The sequence below is a fragment of the Macrosteles quadrilineatus genome, unplaced genomic scaffold (assembly GCF_028750875.1).
Source record: "Macrosteles quadrilineatus isolate MER2022 unplaced genomic scaffold, UCM_ALF_1.0 Scaffold_48__1_contigs__length_938360, whole genome shotgun sequence".
Taxonomy (NCBI): Eukaryota; Metazoa; Arthropoda; class Insecta; order Hemiptera; family Cicadellidae; genus Macrosteles; species Macrosteles quadrilineatus.
Genome location: NW_026542641.1, coordinates 494,139 through 506,543, shown reverse-complemented (window position 1 = coordinate 506,543; position 12,405 = coordinate 494,139). Strand labels below are relative to the sequence as shown.

General features: G+C 36.5%; 1 protein-coding gene across 1 annotated transcript in view; it reads right to left on the bottom strand.

Annotated features, from left to right (window-relative positions):
• Window positions 1-12,405, bottom strand: part of LOC129005967 (uncharacterized) — an 82,053-nt gene that overhangs the window by 10,108 nt on the left and 59,540 nt on the right. Inside the window, exons 5-6 of the mRNA XM_054435044.1 lie at window positions 7,672-7,778; window positions 3,088-3,153 (exon numbers count right to left, since the gene is read on the bottom strand). Of these exons, the coding sequence (XP_054291019.1) occupies window positions 3,088-3,153; window positions 7,672-7,778 (173 nt within the window). The remainder of the gene's footprint in view (window positions 1-3,087; window positions 3,154-7,671; window positions 7,779-12,405) is intronic.

The following is a 12,405-nucleotide window of genomic DNA, read 5'->3' as shown; positions in this document are numbered from 1 at the left end:
GCTTTAGCTAGTGATAGTTCCCTGTGGTTCGCCCACAGCATTTAGTTATAGTTAGCAATAAATCCCTGTGGTTCGTCCACGGCAATTAGCTGTAGTTAGCGATAATTCCCTTTGGTTCGCCCACAGCAATTAGTTATAGTTAGTGGTAATAACCTTTCCCTGTGGTTCGCCCGCAGCATCCTCCGATTCTACCTGTGGTTCGCCCACAGCAATTAGCTTTAGTTCCCTGTGGTTCGCCCCTGGCAATTAGTCGTAGCTAGCGATAATCTTCTGTGGTTCGCCCACGGAAATTAGTTCTAGTTAACTTTAATTCCTTTCCCTGTGGTTCGCCCACAACACTTAGCTATAGTTAGCTTTATTCTTCTAGAGGTTATAAATACGTTTGTGTCTTAAATAACGGTATTTAATGTTGTAGTGAAGATGTTACTAATACTTGTGTGTCTTGAATAACGGTATTTTAGGTTGTTGTAGTTTTATCGGGTACTAGTGCGTGCGTGTCTTATATAACTGTGTGGCAGGTGGTGTAGGTTTAGTGCTTACTAATACTTGCGTGTTTTTATTTAACAGAATTGTAGGTGTTGGTTAGTAATACTTGCGTGTTTTATTTAACTATATTGTAGGTGGTGGTGTGATATAATCATATTTTTCAGCTTAGCTTCTTCCCTATCCCTAAAGAAAGAAAGAAGAACCACCTATCCTTGTGGTTTTCGTCATTTTTAAAAGGCAGGAGGCAATGTGTCGAAATACAATCCATAGATCACACCGGGCTACAAAGTAGATTTAAGTCTTCAGAAACTCCTGTAACGAGAGGTGTGCCTCAGGGATCCGTTCTAGGCCCTGTGCTATTCCTCCTCTTCATAAATGACCTCCCCACATGCATAACCCAAGGCAAACTGTGCCTTTTTGCAGATGATACTTCCCTAGCCTTATCCAGTCCCTCCCTAGAGTCACTCGAGCAAATGGCATTCATAGAGGCAAATACCTTGCTTCAGTGGTTTGATGACAACCTTCTAAAAACAAACACTGCAAAGACCCAGCTGATTAACTTTCGAATCTCAAACAGATCCCACAAAGATCCGAATCTGTCACTTCTTCTTGATCAAACCTTCATTCATCCTGTACAGTCTGTTAAATTTTTAGGCATCCACTTAGACGAATGTTTAAACTTCAAATCTCATGTTGATTACGTGATAAAACGTGTAAGTATAGGCATTTTTGTACTACGAACATTGGCCACAACAGTCTCGTCAGAAGTTCTTCTTTCTGTTTATTACGGCTTAATATTTCCATATCTAGTTTATGCTCTGCCTGTTTGGGGATATGAAAATAATCATACCTCCTTTCTTTTTAAAATGCAAAAAAAGGCTATTCGTGTTATATTTTCTCTTTTCAGAAGACGATCTTGTAAGGAATCATTCAGGTCAGCTGCAATTTTGACTCTTCCCTCACTATACATCCTTGAAACCCTTTCATTTGTAAAAAAACATCAGTCATTATTTACCACCAACATTAGCTCCAGTACATATAACTTACGCACATCATACAACTTAAACATTCCCGTCCATTCAACTTCATTTTTCAAACATCATCTCCTTTACAATGGAATTAAACTTTTTAACCAACTTCCTCAACATCTAAAGCTGGAGACTGATTTGCTCAGGTTTAGGAGAAAACTTAAACAAATTTTGGTTGAAAATGCTTGCTACAGAGTCCGCGATTTTTCCACTGTCATGTAGTCAGTGATTTCTGTCTTGTTAGATTACTAGAAGGTCACATTGTTTTAGTTAGTAGAGTTTTCTTTTTATATTTTATCTTTTGTACATTTCATTATAAACTTGACTATTCCAATGCAATGTAATTTTGTAATTCTGGAATAAAGAACTTATGACTTATGACTTAAAGATAAACGTATCCGTCCTAACTGTGGTTCGCCCACAGCGATCCGTCCTATCTGTGGTTCGCCCACAGCAATCCGTCCCGAACTGTGGTTCGCCCACAGCACTCCGTCCCGAACTGTGGTTCGCCCGCAGCGCACCTTTCTTTCCATATAGAGAACACATATGGCAATGATGATAACGTGGGTTCGATTGTTGGAGATTTTATATCTTATACCCAGTGTCTGAGCCATCCGTTATCTTTTCAGAATATTATTCCACCCTTTATTGTCGATTCGTTAGACATTTCGACCCCTGGAACCGCAACCCAGCGTGACTAGCTATCAGGCAACCGGGTCAAAACCGGGCTCGCGTATTTTCCGAACGGCTCCCCCGAAAATACGTCGTAATCGTGACCATATTTCACTCAGGCCCCAATCACGGGGACATCATCATCAACACCCGTGACCGCGGCAAAATCATGAACATCTCCTTCGGTTCGCAATAACCAAAAAATCTTTGTTGTTTCCTATGACTGCACCAAACTGATGGTTAAAATAAATGTGTTTTTTTCTGAAAAAATTTGTTTAGTTAATCCTCTGCGGCCCCCTTTTGCTAATCTGCCTAGTGATAAATCTGGCACTGCCCACAATAACACAAGTTTATTCTTTTGCAGTATTTAGATCCTAGAAGTTCCAACAGCTAAGTATGTTTACTCTAGTGAAATCAAATCTAATTGTAACTGTAAAAGATAATGTCACACATAGTATGAAAACAGCTATGTAATACGGAATATCAACTAACAATTAATTAATATTACAGTTAAGAACCGTTTTCTACTGTATTCCTAAGTTGGAATACACTACAGAGGGTAGCAGGCAAAAAATATGCACTTGACTACTACCCTCTGTAGTGTATTCCAATTTAGGTTGGAGGTTTGGGTGTTGTTAGTTGTAATGTGTTAGTTAAGTTTTTTTTCACCTGAGGACGGGGTCATATTCAAGATCCCGAAACGTTGAGTATTGTTTTTTACCATCGTGATAGTGTTAACTGTTACCATGGGTGACCAGAAGGAAAACAATTTTTGAGTGGGGCATGGTTTTTTGGGTGGGATTTTGGTTTTTTGTGAGGGATTTTATACCAGCCGAAATTGACAGGAAAATTACAAAAATAATTATAAAAACAATTTTTGAGTGGGGCATGTGACACTCACCGGTTGCTCCAACGAGGAAGGTTGAGCCACGGGAGTGGAACGTTCTTCAGAGCTAGGGACTCCACCCTGCAGTAAAAATAATTAGTTGCTACTTTACTACAAAAAAAATATACACACAAAAAGATATGTACAAAACTCTAAAATATAAATCAGAATACACATGCGAGGCCTATGCTGAGTCTTTTATTTTTTTTTTGTCTCTGTGCTGAGTGGGTGTCCTTCAATTGTTGAATCCTTCGTTTAAGACCACTCAAACTTCAGCACAGAGACTATGGGGAGATTTGTAAATTGGGATCGATACATAAGCCAGAGTACAGATTACTAGCTAAATGTATCGATCTCTGTCTGCCTACATGATTATTTTTGCTTCCCAAGGTGATTTATTCAACAGATTCGGCAAGAGTTATCAGCACATTTGTTTACTTGAAAACTTGACCCTTGTACTGCACTGTTGTTCATTGCTACTCCAACAACGTGATGTGGAACAATGTTTAAACCCACCTTTTAGTTTTGATGTCTGTAAATAAATACTTTTTGGTTTTTGGTTTTTTGTGAGGGATTTTATACCAGCCGAAATTGACAGGAAAATTACAAAAATAAATTTTCTTGGGTTAAAAGGACGGTTGGTAGACCTAAAGACGGTGACACACTATCGATCTTTTCCCCGAACAAGACCCCAAACCGAGCACGGAGAAGAGAGGTCGAAGGGAGCATGTTCGATAGTGTGTCAGGGGTCCGTGCACTGATCCAGACGGCGAACAGGCCGAGCAGGGAGACGAGCGCTCTGGAGGCGGTTTTTTGGCGAAAGATCAAAGAAAAGATCGGTCCGATGTACGGAGTGGTGTACGATAGTGTGTCACGGTACATTTTTGCCCCGTACGCCGTCGCGAGCGCGGTACCGAGCGGCCGCCTGTGCTAGCGTTGATAGTTATAATTTAATATAGCAATTAAACTCTTTAATTGATAAAATAAATAAATGTTGGGTAATATGTTGTCGTCATATATTATGATAATTTATGATGTAATGTTGTGGTTTGTTTGGTCAAAGTTGAAAATGTAGAAATCGTTAAATCAATTATATCAATAATATTTAAGTTGAATTAAGTAATTGATGTTATCTTAAATTCTTTCAAAATTAATATGAACATTAATATTATTAAAGGCAATTAAAATTATCATTCTATAACATGTTATATCATGTTTTATTATTTTTTTTAATATTACTGCCTCTGCGCTCTCACTCACACAAGCTCTCCATCTCTCTCTAAACTCCCTTTTGCCGCCCTCGGTAGAATTTGTCTGGTCTTGGCCATGTTCGGAGTGAAATTTTGCTGATATTTATCTCCCTTCTCCCTTCTCCCTGCTTGGTTCGGAGTCTTGATCGGGAAAATGATCGATAGTGTGTCACCACCTTAATGGCTCGAATGGCTACCCTGGTCACAGCCATTAAGATATTTACTTGTGATTCTTCCCATTTTATCTTTTTCTCTCAGCTATCTTTAATCTATCTATTAGCGTGACGTATTGTCTACGTGCGAGTGCGGTTGCTCGTGATTTTTTAAATGTATTTATTATATTCTAGAGTGACATATCAACATTTATACACTGTAAATAAGAAATTCGGGCGATGAAAGTTCCGCGTGGTAATATTTATTTACTTAGAAAACGGAAACATTGCTCAGTGTAACACTGGTAAGGCCAGTTAAAAACATTAAAGAACTAAACGAGGGGACTTTTCGCTCATTTAAAATGGCTAAAAAGTTAAAATCATAATATTATATAATCCCGGGATTGATCCCGGGATCCCGGGATCGGCTGAGACGAATCCCGAAATCCCGGGATTGGATTGAAGGCCCGGGATTGAGACCCCTAGCTCCGCCCCAGTGGCTCTGGAGTTTCCCATGTTAACTTATGAGTACTCATATTTAAATGGAATTAAAGAATCTTAACAGCTGGTTCAACTAAACAATTTGATTCTGTGATGTTCAATAGCATTAAAAAGTTAATAGGTTTACCAACAGGGTGCAGCACTATAATTTTTTTTTTTAATTTATGACAACAGCTAATTTGCAACCAAAAAGTGAGTGAGCGTAGCGAACGAACTACAGCCTGGAGGCGAGTTAGCGTAGCAAACGAGCCAACCTGAAGGCAAGTGAGTGCAGCGAACGAGCTCCAACCTAAAGGTGAGTGAGCGTAGCGAACAAACTTCAACCAGGACGAGATTGAGCCATGCGAACAAGCTCATCTTGAAAATGAACAAGCATTGACATAAAACCACATTAGGACAGGACGTCTGTCGGGCCAGCTAGTGTAAAATAATTTATAAATAAAAAACTTTTTTTAAAACAAAACGTTTTCAAACACACTAAAAAGTAGAAAATAATTTATAAATTTAACGTGGAGAGTATAAATACTTGTAAGATTTGAAACGAAAACCGTGGGGTGCATGCAATAGATAATTTACAATTACCTTCACCTATTGAACTAATGTACTATTATCAATTGCATGCACTCCACGTTTTTCGTTTTAAATCTTACAAGTATTTATACTCTCCACATATTTATAAATTATTTTCTACTTTTTAGTGCGGTTAAAAACGTTTTGTTTTAAAAACGTTTTCTATTTATAAATTATTTTCTACTTTTTAGTTTTAATGTGTGTGGATGTTAAATCTATTTAAAGCATCTATATCAGATTAAGACAGAGGCATGCGGGCAATCTAAGGTTCATTTGAGTTCCTTTTCATATAATTATGTATTCGATTGAATATATGGCCTACATACTAACTATAAATATATCAATCTATTTAATTTATTGTTTACTTTATAGAATACTAAATAAATAACAATTAACTAACAATCACCTTTATATCTACAATCAGATTGTTTATCTTTATTTTTTAATGTTTGTTTGTATAAAGAATATCTTGGTAGCATAATCTGTACCTCTTAACATCTGCTCTTCGAACAGTCAAAAGTATTTACAGCTGACTTAAATTAATTTATATAGTTACATTCTTTAAAAATGTAAACATGGAAAATTTGGATGCCCATGGGGCGTAGCCCAAGGGAAATCTGAAATTAAATTATATAATATTGCATTGTCTTCCATTTATGAGCTATGTTTCAAGTTTCAAGTCTCTAGCTCATCGGGGAGTTAGTATAAAATTGATTGAAAAATTTGTGCCGGACAAGAAAGCGAGCTAATAAAAACGTTTTATTTTAAAAAAAGGGGGAAAAATTACGAAAAACATCAATAAATAGTCAATTCCACAGATAATACGTATCAAGCATAAAGGTACTTTTGGTTGCATTTATGTGATTAGGATGATAAGATTTGTTCTACCTACAACTGTTTAGATCATTTTAGAGCTATATTTGACATAATACCCCCGCCGCAGCTAACCTGCAGACTAAGCGAATTTCCATTTGCCTGATTGGATTTACAATAAAATGTTTCCTTAAAAATATCACATTTATTCACTATTTAAATATAATTAGTTTAACGAGTACTTAGGTTTGCTGCAGCATGGAAGGTAAAAGTGTTTTTTTGTTTTTTTTTGTAAAATGTAATAGTTTAGTAAGAAATAAATGCATTTTCCAAATTTGATCAAAATATCTTCATAAACAAGCAAACTACAACATTTTACGTATTCTCCATAAGAATAACATGGGAATTTTAAATTTAAGATTTTTTGGAATTTTCTCCGTAACCGTTAGGTGCATAACAACGCTTCAATATACTTAATAATTTGTTTTTTAAGCTCTACAGAATGGTTTGGAAAGAAATTTCTAAACTTTATGTTTTTTGGGTCGAAAATGGGAAAGTTCATCTTGGATAGTTTGATTGACCCTTATCAGGTCATCTTGAAAGAGTATATAAGCAGACAGACAGACAGACACCTGAAATAGTTTCTCATCTGTACTCTGGCTTATGTATCGATCCCAATTTCCAAAACTCCCCCTCGTCTTTGGGCTAAAGTTTGAGTGGTCTTAAACAAAGGATTCAACAATTGAAGGACCACACCTACTCAGCATAGAGACTAGAGGGATATTTAATAGGTTTCAGCTCTCAAAAAAATAAACGGAGTCATTGGCATAAAGAAAAATTCTTCCATCTTTCCTACCAAGATTATTTATATACTTTTATAGTGCATGGGACTTATTTTGAAAATTAACGTATACAACCAAACTCTCCCCTGAGATTTATACCGTTCAATACTTCTGCTAATAAGCCACCAACCACAGCCCCCAGCGAGCCAAAGGCAAGTATCATTATACAGTAGTGATTCATAAAGAGTGTCTACCAATTTCTGTAACTAAAAACCACGGGACTTTTCCCTACCTTAGAAAGTGTGAATAAATATCTGTAATCATACGGGTAGTTTACCTGTTATGATATTGAAAATCCCCTTGGCTTCAGATATCATAAACTGATCACTAAATAAATTATGAGAGGGTATAGAATAGTTTGTTCTTGTATTGGCCAAATTATAAACTCTATAACACCTTGGATGTTGCTTCTAATTTTGGATTGTGACAAAATATACGTAGGCTATGTAACAGTAATTATGTGACACTCACCTCAGGTTGTTTTTTGGTCCCCGAGGACGGGTTTGGAGGATCAACACCAGAGCTTGGGGGGGGTTTGACTGGAACCTGTAGTTCTTTAAGCTCTCTTTTAAGTCTTTCTGTAATGAAAGTGAAACCCCAGATTAATTACAAACAGAATAAAGGGTTGTACCATAGATAAAACATACTCGTTGTACTCATCTTAAAACTGAACTTTGAACAAGGAATTGCATTATAATGGAATATACACAAAGCTGAGTATATACTAATAACAATGACAAGAAACATATAAACAATTAAATCATGTGAGGTAAGTTTAGTTGTATTTTATTCACTACATTCTCCCCTCCTAGATAGAGAATAGTCTTTCAGGTATTTTGGAGGATATCTGATTCTTGATGTTCGCCTCAGTGATGCTTGACCATCACCTAATTGTACCATTGATTATACCACTCTATTTGACCATTTCCTTGTGGGTTATATGGCGTGGTTCAACTTGTCGCTACACCTTTTGAGTTTAAGAAATATTTTAGTTCTCTTGACATGAATGATGTGCCTCAATCAGTGTGAATAAAAGAAGGCAGACCGAATAAGCAAAACAAATTACATAGCTTTTCTATGACTGTGTTAGTCGTCATATCCTGGCACGGAAATGCAAATTGGATGCGTGAAAATTCTTCTACTACCATATCAGCAAGTACCTATTTTTAGAATTTGTCAGCAATGGTCCTTTGAAATCTATATTCAACCTTTCGAATGGAGCAGTTGCTTTTATAAGTGTTGTTTCCTGAGGTCTGTAAAAACGAGGTTTTATTTCCGCACAGGTGGAACACAAAGCAGTCATTCTCTTTATTTCTACTAAGGAGTATGGTAAATTTCGACTTCTCACCCAGTGCGCCTTGTGATTACTGGATGACAAAGTTGAGCATGCAGTTGATGCAGCTTGTTTGAATTGGTTGATCCATAGACTCGGTATAAGGTATCAGCAACATTATTTTGTTTTCCCGGCCTGTAAATACTATCATAACTATAGCATGCAAGCTCCAAACGCCACCTAAGTATTTTTTTCATTCTTGATTTTGCTTGAGTGGGTGTTATCAAACATGAAGGACACAGATTTTTGGTCCGTAATGAGTTTTAAGTGTCGACCAATAAGGAAATATTGCCACTTTTTCAGAGCTTTGACAATAGCATAATCTTCTTTTTCAACAGCAGATTGTCTTTGTTCACTTGATAAGGTTTTTGAGAAAAATGCAACAGGTCGACCGTTCTGGGAAAGGCTTGCTGCAATTGAATGCTCGGATGCATCAGTTTCATCATCAAAGGGGATATCCTCATATTGATGAGAATTGATGCTATTGAGCAGAAATAGCTGATTTGTTTATGTATCTGCACTACGTCACTGAGGAGGGGCTGGGGAGGGGAAGTAGGAACAGGTGGGGGCCGCTAACATCAAAGGAGTAATCCAGCCCTTGTATATCTGTAGCCCTGCAACCTGGTACCGTTACCCAAGAATAAGAAAGTGATTGGTGTAAGATGGGTTCTTACAAAAAAGAAAATCTAGATCGGTACAGAGCTAGGCTTGTTGCAAAGGGCTACGCTCAGAAAGAAGGGGTGGATTATTTTAGCACCTACAGTCCTGTAGCAAGATTTGATACTCTAGTATTAAATATAGCAGCACAGGAAAGCATGTTTTTAAAACAATTTGATATAAAACAACATATTTACATTCAAAGCTAGATGAAGAGGCTTATGTCGAGCAACCTGAAGGTTATAACAACAACTCAGGAAGAGTGTGGAAACTACAACGTAGTTCATACGGTCTTAAGCAAAGTCCTAAGTGTTGGAATAAAAGACCTTCTGAGTTTATGAAATCTCAACATTTTAAACCAAGTACAGCAGATCCTTGTTTGTACTTTCGTGATGAAAATGACAAAAATATGTTCATTATATATGTGTGTGTGTTGTATATGATGGACTCATATGTGGTACTTTTGAAAAACAAGTGAATGTATTTGTGTAGATATTAAAGTATAAAACACTAGCTGGCCCTGTCCTAATGTGGTTTTATGTCAAATGCTTGTTCATTTTCAAGATGAGCTCGTTTGCATGGCTCAATCACGTCCTGGTAATGCAGTGTTAACACCATTTGACAAATCCGATGGCAACACAAATGCAAAGAATCTACCCACAGAAGTGTCATATCGTGAAGCTGTGGGCAGTTTGCTATATTTAACAAACACTCGCCCAGACATCTGCTATTTTGCAGTTAGTATGGTGGCACAGCATGTGTCTAGTCCAACTATCAAAGACTGGAACCAAGTTAACAGAATCCTTTGTTACCTGCAAGGCTCTAAGGACTACGTTCTACTATACACAAAGCGGAGCGATGAACGGAAGATCCTGCAATGTTACACCGATGCAGACTTTGCAGGTGATGTATACAGCAGAAAGTCACGTTCAGGATGTTATGTTTGTTTGCTGGCGGAGCCATTAGTTGGTTTTCGAAGAAACAAAATTGTATTTCACTATCCACTACTGAATCGGAATACATTGATGCTGCTAAGCAAGTAATATGGCTTGAAGGCTTGTTAGAAGAAATCAGTGGTTCTTCGATTGAACCCACTATGTACATTGACAATGCTGGTGCAGTACAATTAGCACACAATCCTTCAACGCATGGAAGAACTAAGCACATCAGTGTTTGGTTCCACTTTGTTAGAGAGCACTTCAACAAAGGATGCTACAAAATAGAACATGTACCTGGAAGACTTCAGTTGGCAGACTTCTTGACGAAGAGTTTACCTTTTAGTCGACTGAAGGAACTTTTGAACCTCTCAGGTTTGAGTGCAAATTGAAAAATTATTTAAAGCCTGTGAGTTGATATTAATGTTCCGAAAAAACATCTGTTGTTTATTATTGAATAATTACAAATTATTCCAATTCTACTCATAAATAATCACTTTGTTAAATTAATAAACTAACTTCTTTTATGCAACTTTTATTGTTTTTATTCAAAAGCCCCGATATTAATGTAATAGGAATTGATTTTTTGTATTCTGTTTAAAATAGCTGCCTGCAATGTTTGCAGATAACTTTGATTGTGAGGGAGAATCTATGTTATATTATTAAAGTGATACAATCAAATTTAATGTAAATGGTTAAGGCCATTAACCAAATAAAATTTGTAGATATTAGCCTAGACACCTATTTATTATCAGTATTTTTACCTTTTTGGTAGCCTAAGGTGTCCAAAATTCTTATCTCCTGTGAGAGTCTTTGTTGAACAACAGTTGTGTGATAGGTCCCATAACGTGCAAAACCCTGTACAATCCACACTCTAAAGCTCCTACATTCAAACCTCTGGTAAAAACACATAAGCCTGGAAATCCTATCAGACCTGTTATTAACTCTATAAATGCTCCGTCATACAAGTTGGGAAAGTATCTCTGCAGGTTAATAAAATCTAGAATAGACATTAAATCTGACCTTACATGTATAAACTCTAGGGATTTTATTGACAAAATAAAACATGTAAACATAGATAATAATCACACCCTAATAACTGTGGACATAGATAATATGTACGGTAATATTCCCAGATCTGAAGCAATCAACGCCTTAAAACTACTAATAGAATGTAATAAATTCTCTACTGATGAAATTGATGATATTGTCGGCATGGTAAAGGAGATCGTGGAGCAAAACTATTTTGAATGGAATAAAACCATTTATCAAGACCCAAACGGCCTACCTATGGGAGGTCCACTATCCGCCTTACTTGCAGAAGTTTACTTACAACAGTTTGAATCAAACTATATTATCAATGAAGCAAACCCCCACAATAAGAAAATTACATTTTACCGAAGATATGTAGATGATTGTTTTATTATCATAAAAGGTACACACAGGCAAGCTAGTGTAATGCTCAACTATTTTAACAACATTCATCCTTCTATTAAATTCAAAATGGAAGTAGAACAGAACAACTCCATTCACTTTCTAGACGTAAACATTTTAAAATCAGATTTAAAAAGTTAGAGTTTGGTATTTACAGGAAGGAAACCCAAACAGATTTAGTTATTCCAATGGACTCGAATCATCCCATGTCCTACAAAATGGCTGCCCTCAGATCTATGGCATACAGGCTTTTAACTTATAATTTGTCGCCCGCAGAGTTTCAAAAAGAAAAATCAATTATGAAACAAATTGCCTACAACAACGGCTACAATACAGATTTAATTGATAACATGATAAGGAAAGCCAAGTTTAAATTAATTATCAAGGCCACAAACAGATGAGAGGACTGGTCAACCACACAAGTTCATCCCTTTCAAATATGTAAACAAAAACTCGCTTCACGTAGGTAATATTTTTAAGAAGTTTTCATACATGCCGGGATATAAAATAAGCAGGAATATTGGTATGAAACAAAAAGAAAAACATAGTATTGACAAGGAGGTTTACCTTATTAAATGCAATGATGGAGATGATTGTGATAAAGAATATATTGGACAAACTAATAGATCTTTCAAACAACGTTTTAAGGAGCATAACGCCCGAAACCAAAAAAATCCCACGTCCAAAGTTGCCCAACACCTGAAAGAACATCCTTCCCACAATATAAGTTTTGATAAATCGCTAAATGTGCTAAAAGCCTGTGATAACGCTCAAAGGTCAAAAATATGGGAGGAGTATTTTATTTTCAAAAAGGTCACTTCAATGGGTAAACACTGCTTATTAAAT